Genomic DNA, 15,840 nt, shown 5'->3' with positions numbered 1-15,840 from the left:
AAGACATACACAGGCTGAAGGTGAAAGGTTGGGAAAAATCATACCACTCACATGGCCCTCGGAAGCAAGCAGGAGTGGCCATACTCATATTGAATAAAATCAACTTCAAACCTAAGTTAATCAAAAGGGATAAAGAAGGACGCTATATACTGTTAAAAGAAACCATCCACCAACAAGTCATAACAATTATCAATTTGTATGCACCAAACAATGGTGCTGCAACGTTCATAAAACAAACTCTCCTCAAGTTCAAGAGTCAAATAGACCACAACACAATAATTATGGGTGACTTCAACACACCGCTCTTGCCATTAGACAGATCCTCTAGACAAAACCTGAATAAAGAAACTATAGAACTCAATAACGCAATCAATAACCTAGACTTAATCGACATATATAGAATATATCAACCATCATCAAGTGGATACACGTTCTTCTCAGCAGCACATGGATCCTACTCAAAGATAGACCATATATTATGCCATAGGGCAACTCTTAGTAAATATAAAGGTGTGGAGATAACACCATGCACCATATCTGATCATAATGGAATGAAACTGGAAATCAATGATAAAAGAAGGAAGGAAAAATCCTGTATCACCTGGAAAATGAACAATATGTTACTGAATGATCAATGGGTTACAGAAGACATAAAGGAGGAAATAAAAAAATTCTTAGAGATAAACGACAATACAGACACAATATACCGGAATCTATGGGACACAATGAAAGCAGTTTTAAGAGGGAAAGCAATGATCTTAACACATGCACAAAGGTTTATTATAAAGGTGAAATAATATGTATAAAGTATTTAGTACATTGACCCATGATAAGCACTGAGTAGCTCTGTATTTATTTGCTTTCTTTTATCAGGGGAAAGAAAGGTTATACCATATCCCAGCTCAGTTCACCTTTCTACTTGGCTGTCACTCTGGACCAGTAGACATTCCATCTGAGATCCCAGATCCTTACTCCTTGGATATTAAAGGCAATTAATGCAAATTAAACTCAACTGGTCAGCTATGTTCCACACAAGTGCTTAAAAGTCACGAATTGTCAGCTTAGCCCAAGGCTGTTCCTGCTTCCCCAGGGATCCCTATATTTCCCAACCAGGGCAGCATCTAGTTTAATATGGCTCTTATCTTTTCCAAGGTGAACCCACTCCACCAGCTTATAAAATCCCACTGGTCTGGCTCTCTCTGGTCCTCAGAAAAATGGATGCTCAATGGGCCAGACTTAGGTATCAACAACTGGATATAACTCCCAAACCAAATTTACCAATGGGTAATAGCCAGGAGTTTAAATCTACAGGGAGACCAGTGTATAAATACCAGCACCCCAGACACTGGAAAAGAGGAGGCAAACATTAAAATGAAGCTGCCAAGAGGACTGAAGCACAAACCCACTCCCATATTGCTCCACTAAGAAGCCACATAAAAGACACACCCATTAGATTCTTAGGCTACATGTTTACACTGACCACATCTGTCACAGTACTGCACATTGTGGCCACCTCAAGACATCAAAAGCTCTCAAAGCAGAAGAGAACAGAACCAATAATTACTGAGTACCTACTTCAGGCCAAGAACTATGCATGCTATTCTCCCTAATATGTATTATTACATAAGGTATATCTTAAGAACTATTCTTCACTTCACAGAAGAAGAAATACAATCAATCAACAAATATATGAAGAAATGTTTAACATCTCTAGCAATTAGAGAAATGCAAATCAAAACTACACTGAGATTCCATCTCACTCACTCACAAATGGCAATCATCAAGAATACAAGCAAAAATGAGTGTTGGAGAGGATGTGGGAAAAATGGTACACTCGTATATTTCTGGTGGGACTGCAAATTGGTTCAACCATTATGGAAAGCAGTATGGAGATTCCTAAGAAAACTTAGAATGGAACCACCATTTGACAGTCATCCCACTCTTAGATTTATACCCCAAGGACTTAAAATCAGCATACTACAGTGATGCAACCACATCAATGTTTATGTCAGCTCAACTAACAATTGCTAAATGATGGAACCACCCTAGATGCCCTTCAACAGATGAATGAATAAAGAAACTGTGGATGGGCTGGGGTTGTGGCTCAGTGGTAGAGTACTTGCTTAGCACATGTGAGGCCCTGGGTTCAATCCTTAGCATCACATAAAAAATAAATGAATAAAATAAAGCTATGAAAAAAGTTACCTCATTAAAAAAAATTGTGGTATATATACAATGGAATATTACTCAGCCTTAAAAAAGAATGAAATTATGGTATTTTCCAGTAAATGGATGCTTTCATGGGTAGGTAATTTGAGACTTTGAGGTTAGGTAGCAGAGGCACAGGGAGTCATAAAGTTTTTGAATCTCTGGTTCTTCTGGTAAGATGAAGAATAATTCTTTTTTTTATTATTTGTTCTAATTAGTTATACATGACAGTAGAATGCACTGTGACAAGGGCTGAGGATATAGCTCAGTTGGTAGAATGCTTGCCTTACATGCACAAGACCCTGGGTTCAATCCCCAGCACCACAAAAAAAAAAAAAAAAATGCACTGTGACACATATATAAATGGACTATAACTTCTTATTTTTCTGGTTGTACATGATATAGAGTTATAACAGTCACATAATCATATATGCACATAGAGTAATAAGTATATGATTCATTCTACTATCATTCCTACCCCTCTCTTCACTCCCCTCTGTCTAGTCCAAATTACCTCTATTCTCCCACGTGATTATTGTGAATTAGCATCCACATATCAGAGAATTAGCATCCACATATCAGACAAAACATTTGGCCTTTGGTTCTTTGGGATTGGCTTATTTTGCTTAGCATGATACTCTCCAGTTCCATCCATTTACTGGAAAATGCCATAATTTCATTCTTCTTTAAGGCTGATTTTAAGTCCTTGGTATAAATCTAAGAGTGGGATGACTGTGTCAAATGGTTGTTCCATTCTAAGTTTTCTTAGGAATCTCCATACTGCTTTCCATAATGGTTGCACCAATTTGCAGTCCCACCAGAAATATATGACTGTACCATTTTTCCCACATCCTCTCCAACACTCATTTTTGCTTGTATTCTTGATGATTGCCATTTGTGAGTGAGATGGAATCTCAGTGTAGTTTTGATTTGCATTTCTCTAAATGCTAGAGATGTTAAACTTTCTTCATATATTTGTTGATCAATTGTATTTCTTCTTCTGTGAAGTGTCTGATCAGTTCCTTTGCCCATTTATTGATTGAATTATGTGGGGATTTTTTTTTTTTTTTGGCATTAAGGTTTTTTTGTTTGTTTTGTTTTGGTTTTTTGTTTTGTTTTTTGTTTTGGTGCTAGGGATTGAACCCAGGGCCTTGTGCATTGGAGGCAAGCACTCTACCAACTGAGCTACATCCCAGTCCTAAGTTTTATGAGTTCTTTATATATCCTTGTTATTAATGCTCTACCAAGATCCTATCTTAAAGAAAGAGTTCAACAGGAATTCACTGCAGGGTTCACAATAGTTATTAAAAACTAAAAAATTAAAAAGAGAAAATGATGTAAATATCCAACACCCAAAGAATGGCTTAGAAAATCTCACAACCTTCTGATCAAGTAATGTGATATAGCCATTTTAAATGATCATTTTAAAGACCAAGAGGAAACAAAGCAAAGAATTTTTGACAAAATAATGAAGATTATCATTACAATTTTTGGAGTATACATATGTGTAAATGCAAAAAAGAATGTAGCTATGTAAAGGTGGTAAGATTTTGGGAGGGTTTATTATTACTATTACCTTGTATAAACTGTCTTTGTGGTGTTATTTAGTATCTTTCAGTCAAAGAGAAAGAGAAAGGAAGTAAAGGCAGACTCAACCTAACACTAAGAAACACCCAGGAGAACCAGGGCTGGGATGTGAAGTAGAAATTGAGAATCGTCCTACATACCCGGAAGGAGGAGGCCAAGCAGTCCCCAGGGGAAGGGAAGCCCTCCAGGTATGGAAAGGGTTGTAATTAGTCTGATGCTAATTACAGAAGTCTCACTAGCTTATTAATTTTTTGACAGAATCTGAATGAAGGCTAAATTCCTTCATTAAACCAACCTGGGTTCAGAGGCATATTTCCTGCATAGCCATTCCTCTCAAAAAACTAGCCTTTCTTTAAAGCAGTAAAGTAAAATTTAGTAACAGAAACATGCACCCTGGAGAAATTAAGCCTCCTGCCTTAAATGCAGAAATTCAAGCCATTTTAGAGAACCAAAGGGGCTTGAATAAGCAACTGAAGTACAATGCTTTGTATACTGGGAAATATAAACAGAAGTGCAAAATATTTAGCTCAGTATTAAAGCCGCCCCCCGCATCAGGTCCCAACCCATCTTTCTGATATTACCTCGTAATTGCCCCATGCTTCAGCCAAATTTAACCACCAGTGACCCCAAAACATTTTCTTCACATTCCTACCCCTATGATTCTGTTCCTGCTGTTGCACCCAACTAAAAGTCTTCTCCTCTCTTCCAAGTGTTTGCTCAAGTCTGAACCATCCTCCACAGAACAGCTCAAAGCCATATCATTCTCTAAGATCAAGCCAACCCCTGTACCCAGAATTCATTTCCCACTCCTCATAGTAGACCCAAAATATTGTATTTTTAACCTCTTTAGAAGAGTTACACACAGTCTGCCTTATGATGTAATCACCTGGGTAACTGGGGAATAGACTTTTCTAACATATTAAACCATGAGCTCCTTGGGGAAGCCACTTTAGGTTTCTACATGGAATCAATCATAATGCATGACACACAGTAGGCCCTTTGTAAACACTTTAAAGAAAAACAAGGAAAAGAGACATTTGTATGTGAGAAGTCACTTCCTACCTCAGTTGCTCCTGTAAGGCAATGCAGAGATGAAGGTGGGCTGTTCTGTGGTCTCGAGCAAGGGAAGGATGAATCTTGTTTTTCTAGTTTCCAGCTATCATGAGACTCCAATTTCCTCCCTAGTTGACCATAGTCTGCTCGGCCCCAGGTGAACACCTTGCCGGTTTCTAAAAATAAACATTATTTGAATTAAGGCTTCATTCCAGGGCTGTGATTTCATGGGTAGGTTATGAATTACTAGAGGAAGTGTGAATATTTACATTAGCACCAACTACTAGGTACCAAAAGCCTTCCTATCTTCCTGTAAAGAAAGTACAAGTATTTAAACTTTTACAGATGTGGAAACTGAAAGGTTAAATGACTTGCCAAATATCAAGTAAGTGGTGAGCACAGAGCAAGAATCAGAGGATGATTCTAAAGCCTGTGCTCTTGCATTGAATATAGATATACCCTTGAATATTACTACAGATCAACTTCAACCACTCTCACAGCCTATCCACCTCTCCTCTTCTTTGCACCCTCCTCAAGCTTTGCACAGATGCCTGTTCTGAGGCTTTTGTCCCTTCTACCTAACCCAGAGTCCTTCACCCCCACTGAAGTTCCCCACACCACAATTTGTTAAGGCTTTCCTCCTAACTCAATTAATAGCCAGTTTCTTTGTTTTTTCTTTCTCCATTTTTCCCTCCACATAAGAGTCTGTGTTCCCACCCAAGCTGAAGCATGCTATCAAATCCAACTTCTTAAGAGGTTCAAAATACAGAAGCAATTCTAACAGTCCCAAGACAAGTGTCTATGTGTACTTGAGTTAAGGGAATAACAGAAGAAAGGAGAAAAAATTAAAAAGACAAAATTATTTGGAGCCATAAAAGCATTCAGTTCCCCATTACCACTCAGGATGCTAGCCAGTGCTATAGATAAAAGAAAATGAAGTTTGAAGAAGAAGAAATGGCCTTTCTTTTCCCAGATAAGAGAAAATTCACCAAACTTATTCAGTTGTGCCAAATGCCACATTTGTTATTTCAACAGAAATCAAAATCCAATGAGGCATAGATTATTAACAGATTCTCTGCAATAAATATGCATAACCATGTGCGCTGTGTAAATTCTTTATACATGTTTATTTTAACAAAGAAAAATTTTGCTTAAGAGACAAAACACAAAGTAATGCATATTAAATTCTAGACAAATCTACTACATACTCTGTGTTTGATATCAAAGCTTCATCTGGCCCACATTCAACAAATGGTTCATAGTGTTGGCTAAAAAACTACCATAGATTCATGAAGGAAATATCACAGGGATACAGGGCTCTGCAGGGATATAATTCTCAGGTTTAACATGCTTGTAGACACTAAAGTACATACTAAGGAATTCACTGGAATCTGACTCCTGGGCTTCCTCAGAACAAAGCCTATGCAGCCCACAGGGTGTCTGGTAATATTATGAGAACTGGAAGTGAGTCCACTCAGATGTGCTATTTCATGCATCAGCATGTGCTATTCCTTATGCTACAGATACCCCTTCCTTACCTGGTAAACCATGAATCAACTTTTAGAGTCCAGCTTATGTACCACTAATTCTATGAAAACTTTCTTAGCTCCCAAAATCTTCCAAGAAAGGATGAAACTCACCCTCCTTTTAGCCACCTTTGGTATTGTATTCAACAACTATGCTGCCATTTAAAAGGCTCAGAAAAGTGACCTGCTTAGGGACACACAGCTAGCCACATCTCTTTCAACTAACCCATGGTACCACTCTGCATCAGTTATTCACACTGATCCATGCCACTGTATAATCACACAACACTCTTTCTCTATTTATGCAGTATTAGACTGAAAAAAATCAGGTGCCAAGGACCCAGGAAGCATCCAAAACTGGCAAACTATCCCTCTACCTAAGCTTGGCTAGGATTTATAATCAGACTGCCTTAGCCAGAGATTCCCAAGAAGCCAAAGGATGAGACTGTTGCTTCTTAAATGACCCTAGCATTCCTCAGCTGGGAAGAAATAGAAAGCTGCTATGTGCAAGACTACAAGAAGAAGTGTGTTATCACAATCACACAATGAAAGCCTTCTTTCACATTAAGCAAAACATCTTAGAACTTTCTCTTATTGATTACTGATGTCAAGACAGGCAAGAATGCAGAATATGGTGCCACCATTATTACATCTCCAATAGCAATTCAACCATTCCACTTATGTAGCACTTTTCACCTTCAAAGCACTTTACAAAGATTAACTAATTAATCTTCATACTCTCTGGGAAAGCCACAGACATTCTAGTAGAGACAAGTCAGAAACCAGGCCAACTCAACACTCAGCCTTCAGTCTCAAGCCTAAGTTTGGCACACTCTCTGAATCTGTTTGTCAGTTTCTCATGATATACTCTGTTTCAGAAGGTCCACAGAAGACAGGGGAGACTCTTATTTCTTCTTTTGTTTTAAACAAACACTTATGAACAATCTCCCAAGTACATAGCACATTCATAGACACTATCTCAATCAATCCTTATAATTCTGACACAGAGATTATTAACTTTACATTTCAGATGAGGGTTAAATGACTTGGTCAAGTTCAAACAACCAACAGGTCATGGAATCAAGATTTAAACCTGTGTCTTCTGACTCCAAGTCCAATAACATCTACAATGATCTACACACTGCTATCACAAACTGGAAAAGCTTGGCTGATAAAACAGCCTTTTTTAGCATGTTTGAGGAGGGAGAACTAGATTGAATGGATCTGCTCTGCACGCCACCCAGCTTTCCTCACAAGAATGACCACCCTAGGAGGCCAAATAGAACTAGGACTATAACTGCTAAAAGAAGGGCATTAAACACATGGATTGTGATTTTTATAGAACTGGGAGTAAAAGAAAATAAAGAATCTACATTCAAAAATGTTCATTAATGCACTGTAGATAAATGTCTGCCTCAAGCTGAAGCATGCTATCAAATCCAAGGTTTTGCAGATCACAAATTTAACAAATGAATCTTTTCCTTAAGGAATTATATATTACCATGATAAAAAAGATATTAATGTCATCTAAAAAGTAAAGGTACGTGTCTTGAATAAATGATAAATGAGAGAAATGACAAAACAGCTCAAAATAAAGTTAGCAAGTGAAATATAATTTAAAGGCACGTCCAGTAAGAATTAACAATAACCAAACTATACAACCAAAAAAGTAACATTGCAAAAGATCTCAACACAACACAGAAAAACAGGGGACAAGTGAATAGTACTAACAGAGAACATTTACAAATCTTGGAGGAAACATTTCAAGCTAGAATTGTCCTGGCAGGCTCAAAGGAACAAGTAGCATTTAAGGTGAACTTCTGGATTAAAAAAGACAATGAGAGAATGAAAGAGGATATTGGAGGAACAGGGAAAGAGGATACACAATAACATAGAAATTGAAAGGCATAAGAGAGGAGCAGGAGAGAGAAGGAGGGTCACAGGAGGGACACTAGGAGGAAAGTCGGTGGCCACAGTCTAGGGCCAGTCACAGAGAAATGACATGCATGGGAATCTGAATCTCATCTTACAGGGGGTCTCCAAACTTGGTTGCTTGCCCTATTCTATCAGTAACATATTTTTCCACATACCAACAGATGATTATCATTTATTTATAAAAGAATACACTTGTATTTTATACATTTTTAAATGTTGAATATGTACCCTTTCTCATAAATATACAGAATAAAACATACTCAAAAAATAGAAAATATAAAAGAATGTGAGAAAAATATGCAAGAAATCTTAAGATTCTCTTACCACACTCTGGCACTTTGCCTTGCATGCTCACTTTAGGGACAATGCTAACTAAACAATGGGGAGACTTCAGGATTTGAGCAGGAGTATGGCCTGATGAAAGCAATGTTTGGAGATGGTACCTCTGGCAAAGGAATGAAGGAAGCTATCAACAATACTCTTAGCTCACACTTCTGTAACACCTGTTATGTACCAGACACTTTCTAATCATTCTCTATACAGTATTCTGTTCCTTTCTCCAAACAACCTTGTGGCACAGATATTCTCACCATGCCCATCAGGAAACATGGTACTCAGTCCAAATCACAGAGGCAGTTATATGAAATAATTATTTCACCCAAATAATAATAATTATTATATTATTATTATTATTATTATTATTATTATTATTATTATTATTTGGGTGGCTTGGCACCCCAATAGATGTGAGGAAAAGGGAACAGGAAGATATAAACACTCTAGGAGATTTCAGGATTTCAAGATTAGTAAGAAGGTGCCATTAAAAGAAGTAGATAAGTGTGTAGAGATGCTAGGTCAAGAGTCTCATAAAATCTTATTTCATTATCAAATTATTTAACTCTCCTAGGGCCTGTGCAAACATATTATCAAATAGTCAGAAGAGGAAGAGGAAGAAGAAGAAGAAGAAGAAGAAGAAGGAGGAGGAGGAGGAGGAGGAGGAGAAGGAGGAGAAAGAGAAGGAGAAAGACACTGAGGAAAAGGTGAGTGGGTAGTGAATATTCCAGGGACCAACTCTAGCATCCATCCAGGGCTGTCCAGGCTAGTGGTGAAGGTAGACACTTATTTCTATCCTGTTTCAGGAAGGGGTTCCTGAAAGTGACAGAAAGATTAGAGAATATTCATATTTTATTAATCTATCCAAATGGAACAGAGTATCATTGATGATAACAAAATGCAGTTAGTAGACAGAGGTGGATGTTATTTAAAAAAAAAAAAAACTATGGTCAGACAGAGACAAAGCCACCAGATCTTTTCATTCCCTCCCCTCTATAATCCCAGGATGCTACAAGGCCTTCTAAAAGACACACACATGAGAAGGATACCCTTCTCTACCTATTAATTTGTTATATTTATCATTCCTCTGTTTATAAACACTAGTTACTCTCAGCATATTCATTCTAAGTCTTCAGAAGGTTTTGCAACTCCTTCTTTGTTTTACCAGGTAAACAGAAACTTTATAAAAAGATATTTGATGATAATAACCAAGAATTGTTCAAACACAAAACTAACTGCCTGAGAGTCATCCAGTATCATCTTTCTGGGTAAGGAGCAGGAAAAAAAGAAGAGGGCACAGAGCACAGGTGCCAGCAGTCACACCAGGCAGCTTTCCACACAGAATGTGCCATGCCAGGCTTCCACAGGCCTCCATCCTCTGTCCCCAGCTATGTCTATGATCCTACTCTGTTCACCTACTCATCTCCTATTCACTCTCCAGTTCTGCTGACTCCTCAGCATAGATCATGTTCAACAATCCCAAGACCATGAACTCTGTTCATACATATATATATTCATTAGGAGAACTATTCTATTAATGTCTGTCTCCTCCAGAAAGCCAGGTCTATGAGAGTAGGGGCCATTTTCATTCATCCGCATATCCTAAAATAATGTCCAGCACAAAGTAGGTACTCAATAAATACTGTTAAATGAATGAACAAATGATCTAACCATATCCCTACCTATAAATCTACCTACCTCTTATCACCCTACTGAACTTTACCATTCACTAGCTCTGTAATCTTTAGGAAATTATCCAGTAGCTCTAAGTCTCATCTGCAGAATAATAGCATTTCTAGTAGGGATGTTGCAAGGATATTTTTGCAAAAGGTGCATGACATATAGTAGTAAATATTAGCCACTGTTACTATTCTCCCAAAATGAACTTCATTGCCTGTCAAGGACTTCTATGGTTCCACCCAGTTTCCACCAATTTGTCAAACCTTTTTTAGCCAACTCCCACCTAGCAATGTCTTAAGGTCAATGTCTCTAAATCAAAGATGAGAAAGAACACTGAAGTCACCATTATAGAACTGTGAATTTTTTTAAAGATTCAAGCATAGTGGCAGGCACATTAGAAGCCTCTGATGTACACGATACAAATTAATCAAAGCTAGGAAAGAAGAGAATGAAAGGGAGCAATAGAGAAGAGAGGTGAAACAGGTGAGTTAGAAGAGAGGAGAGGAAACTTTAGCCCAAGACTCATAAGACTTGGATCCTAATTCTGGCTTCTGTAAGCTACATGGCCTTGAACAGATCCCTCCTCCTCCAGAGGCCTAGCTTTCCCATCCATAAAATGAGAGATTGGAACAGATCACTCGCAGACATCCTCCAGATATAAACTTTAATAATGATGTCTAAAAATCTTTAGTGTCAAAATGAGTAGTGTATAATTTAATTTTATTGGCACCTTTGGAATCTTCAGTCTGATCAGTGTCCTAAAATAAAACATCCACTCTAATTTCAAAGACCATTCATATGGTTAATAATTTAAATAAAAATTGAGACAATGATATATCCTTTTAAATTTCTCAAGTTTCCAAAGTCATATCATGAACAATGTCACATAATAAAAGGTTTAGAGTTTTTAAGAAGTTAATACAGGAATAAAATGTTTACACATAGTCCCCAATGAAAAAGAGGAGAAACAGCTTGCAAAGAGAAGAAACAAAGGTAGGGAACCAAAGAGAATTTGTTTATCAAGAGCTGACTCAGATTAGGACTTGCTTTTAATCGTTATCCTTTACTTTAATGATTGGTGTTAATACCATCTTATAGATAAAGAGACAAATCACTGACGTTAAATGACTTGCCCCAAATTATGCACCTAGTAAGTGGCAAAACTTCAGTAACAATAGCTAATATTTTGAGGGCACTTATTTCATGTTAGACTCTTTTACATGGATTATCCCATTTAATTCAAAGAAACACCCTATGAGTAGGCATTATAACCCTTAAAATTAGAGATGAGAAAGTTATTATATACAGAAAGGTTAAATCTTGGGCTCAGAGCAAGTAGCTGTCATAGCTAGGATGGAACCCAGGAGCCTGACACCAGAGTAGGTGCCCTCAGTCATTTTCCTGCAGAGGCCCATTTGATCTGAGCTCCACTTTTCACTTAGTCACTAAGCCTCTTGAAAAGTAAATATTCCCAAGGTCTTCCAGAGGTTGCTAAGAGTCACAGGGACACAAGCCTGGGTACAAAGAGATCCCAATTGATGAATGACTGAGTGAGCTTCATACTTGACCTATATGGCAAATATCAGGATTCCAAAACATACAGACATTCTACACAGCTGCTCAACTGTCACCAGTGGGACTTTATTAGCTACCAAATCAGGGGCACCAGTGACAAAAGTCAAGACAGACTGCACACAAAGTATCCTCAAACTGACTGCAGGACTGTTTGCAACATGCAGGGTTGGAGCTTCCCAGACAAAAGCAAAGAGGAATCAGGCTATAGTCTTCTCCCAAACTGGGCAAGGACATATCAGGATCTCCAGGCCTAGACAGGGAGCTGTCTTTACAGCCGTGCCTCAAAGCACACATGTTCTCTCAATGCTGGATGATTGCACCTTGTGAAGAGCATATTCCACTTCCTCCCTTCTGGGCCTCAGGGCCATGCTATGCTCCCAAACCAAAGTGCTGGCCATGCTCCACCTACAAAACTCCTTCATATCATGCAGGGCCCAGCTCAAATGCCACAGCCTCCTAAAGTGTGCCTTCAACTCCTAGTCAGAATAAGCAATCTCTTCCTTTTTTGTGTGGTGCTGAGAATTGAACCCAGGACTTTGCACATGCTAGGCAAGTTCTCTATCACTAAGCTACATCCCCAGACCCAGCCATCTCTTCCTTTAAAAGCCACTGCCATGGTGTTTATACCCCTGTTTAAACAACTATTTTATTCTATGCCTCCAAATATAAGACTATCTGACTGCGTGTCTCACATTGCCTACTAACAGGTAGAGAACAGTGATTCTTTCTTATTCTCTCTATATTTTCTCCATAGCACCCAGCACAAGGCCTAACTCAAAGCAGATGCTCAATGTTTGTTAAAAGAAAAAAAAAGTAATAGGTATTGCTCTTATCATGAATTTTTATATGCTTCCAAAGACATCAGAGACCATCCAATCTAATTCCCCAAAGAGGAAGCAAAACTGAATAAAATAAATAACCTCTCAAATCATATGGCCAACTCAGAAATGAAGCCAGATGTTCACAATATTCAACAAGTAGCTATGAGCACTTACTCTATGCCAAGTACTGTCCTAGGTACAAGAAGTCACAACATTGAACAAAACTCTCTAACAGACCTTACATTCTAAAATGGGGGAAAGAAAATTAACAAGCATAAAATATACCCCAAGGCAAATGGCTTTAAGAATTATAGAAAAAAAGTAGGGAAAAGTAGAGAGCAAGGGAGGGAGGTGGTGGCTTAGGATCAGTGTCTAGCTCCTGACTTCCAGTCTAAACCTCTTCTATAGCACAACATTTTCTTTCTTCCTTTCTCTCTCTGAAATGACACATAAAAATTATACATATTTATTGGGTACCATGTGATGTTTCAATATATTAGCATGGTGTAATGGTCAAACATCACCTTAAAGGAAGAACCTTAAATTAAAAATCTCAGCCAACTCACATAGAAGTAATGAAACCTGCTTTTACACTTGTCAGGACTATGATGAAAAGGCAGGCAATAAACAATAAAGCACTTTATAAATTCTTAATGCAGGTGTTAGTAACATGACTATCACTCTCTAAGCCAGTTTGCAAAGTTTGAAAACAGCCCCTGTTCTAAGGTGGCTGCTCTAGCTAAATGCTTGGGTTTCTTGTTCCTGTGGTGATCAGTGATCCAGCAGCACATCAGTCTGCTAGTCACACCTAGAAGACACTGGGCACCCTGAGAAAAACCTTGATTGGGGTCAGTGCCTCTGCAGACGTTTCACAACTCATTTCACATTCAAACTCCAAAGCTTCTCTGCACACTTTTAGGTTCTTATTAATAACACTTTAAAACGTAGATTGCTACCTAATCTTAGCTGCATAATTAAAAAATAATCTTGCTTCTCTCCCTCCCTCCCAGCAAGAAAGGAAACTATACCCAATAGGGCTTCTAGAGCTAAGAATCACACCCTGCAGAAAAACTAGTAGGAGGCTCAAGTTGAGGGGTGGGGATGGAGGAGGACAGTTGAAGGCAATAAATCTAATCCTAAATGAAAATGAGATTGAAGGAAGGGAATAATCTTCCCAAGGACATTACACATTTTGGCAGAGCCAAAACTAGAATCCCAGTTTCCTGCTTTCCAGTGCCCATTGCCTCATGGGAAGAGGAAAGCAGGAAGACAGACTACAAGGTCTTGGTGGGTAGAAACCAAGTCTATATGATTTTTCTTATACAGTAAACAGAGCACTGTTCATCTTGAGAAGAGAGCTACTGGCTTTGATTCATATGAGGACTACGAGGACAAGGTTCAAAGTTCTTTTCATTCAATTCAGCCTAACAAACCCATCAGAGTAAGAAGGGCCCTCAGAGAAATTCTTAACACATCAGTGCAGAAAGGAAAGAAATTTATTTACCCAAGGTCAAAAAGTGTGTTAGAAGCAAAGCTAAGACAAGAACCTATTCCAGGCTTGTATAACTATATCAAAATAGATTCTATTGTCATGTATAACTAAAAAAAAAAAATTAAAAAAGAAAAAAGAGAGAGACACGAACCCAGGCCACTCTTTCTATCCTTAGGTTGGTAGAAAACTATCAGTCAAACCTGTCTAAGCTTCCACTGCTATCTTTCTTACCCAACTACCAAGGGGTTTCCTGGGGTCCTTGGCATTGAATTGCAGACAGTAGAGGTCCACACTGGCCCTCACTGCCTACGTCCAGGGGATGGCTTCTTGGATGGCTTCTTCCATCTTTTTCCAGGTTCTATTCTCTCCATCTAGAATTGCCATCCCTACCCCTAGATAACAGCTTTAATTGTGTCCATTAAAAAAGATCATCAGCAGTTTCCATCACTGTGAAACAGAGAAAGAGAGAGTGAGAAAAGGCCAAGCACTGCACCCAGCTGTTGGTGAGGCCACAGTTTCCGTTGATGATGACTCACGGTGCCCAAGCTAAAGGCTGGAGCTGGGAATTTAACTTGGGAGACTGCACAAGCCACAGTTCCCAAGCATGTCTGGACCTGCAGAAAGGAGCAAGCGGCTTGTGGCCCTTTGGTAAAAATCCCAGCACCTGGCCATGAGAGCACAGCTCCCCCTGCAGACCATACTGAGGCCTCATAGGAGCAGGAGCAGGGACAGAATGTACACACTGGAGCCAGTGAATCCTGTAAAGCCTGCCAGCCTACCCATCACATACATAAACAGTTGTTAGGAAGCCAAGATCTCACCTCTGAAACCCCAAGAGATCCCCCTAGATACACCATTTGCATCCTCAATTTCCAAAAATATTAGCATTCAGTAAATGAGAGATCATGATTTAAATTTTTGAACAGGAGAGAAAAAGACTGCTCCCAAACTTTATTCACCTAGAGGCAAGAACAAAGAGGGGAAGAAGTCTATCTACCCTGGGATGACAGTCCGTGGTCTACCAGTGCAAACTTCTTGGAACATGACCTCTCAAATTTATTCTAACCCCACGCCTGGAAAATTGTCCCAGATTCTTCAAGAGAGGTAGGTATAAGGGACTTATTTCAGTCCTAATAGAGCTATTCCCACTGATATAGGACTATTCTTCTGCCCTCACATTTGGGGACCCTGAAAGGGTGATAACTGAGTAGGAGGGGTACAGACAGAAGACTCAGTGGAGGTGATGCCCATTCCACTGTCAGTGGTTTGGGGACTTGTCACAGCAGAAACAGTAATAAGTATCATCAAAGGAGGCAACTGAGGAGAATTCATTATATCTAAGAACTCATCAAGAAATGGAAGATAATCAGAAAACTTAAGAGTCCCAGTGATTTCAAAGTACGGGGCTGGGAGAGGCTTGAAATCAAAGTCCATTGTGGAGACTGAAGGGTGGTGTGACAAGTACCAAGGGTTCATTCAGATGGCTCATTTGGCAATCTTTGGCCTCACAGTATGGTAAAAGAAGAATCTGTAGGGCACTGCCACAGTGGGACACCTGTCTTTCCCTTCCACATCTGCTAATTTCCATTCTGTTCTGCTCCCTGTTCCCATTTGACTTTCAGACCTCAGA

The 15,840-nt window shown here is 38.9% G+C and overlaps 1 protein-coding gene across 7 annotated transcripts in view; it reads right to left on the bottom strand.

Moving 5' to 3' along the window:
- The window catches only part of Sergef (secretion regulating guanine nucleotide exchange factor), a 224,670-nt gene that overhangs the window by 168,555 nt on the left and 40,275 nt on the right, over nucleotides 1-15,840 (bottom strand). For all 7 annotated transcript variants that reach the window (XM_046438352.2, XM_046438347.1, XM_046438350.1 and 4 more), the window contains one exon: nucleotides 4,858-5,024. In XM_046438352.2, the coding sequence (XP_046294308.1) occupies nucleotides 4,858-5,024 (167 nt within the window). The remainder of the gene's footprint in view (nucleotides 1-4,857; nucleotides 5,025-15,840) is intronic.

The sequence above is a fragment of the Marmota monax genome, unplaced genomic scaffold (genome assembly GCF_021218885.2).
Source record: "Marmota monax isolate L192 unplaced genomic scaffold, Marmota_monax_Labrador192_F-V1.1 WCK01_AAM20220418_F8-fsc00061, whole genome shotgun sequence".
Taxonomy (NCBI): domain Eukaryota; kingdom Metazoa; phylum Chordata; class Mammalia; order Rodentia; family Sciuridae; genus Marmota; species Marmota monax.
Note: the sequence above shows the minus strand (reverse complement) of the source record. Positions and strands in the feature narration are given on the sequence as shown.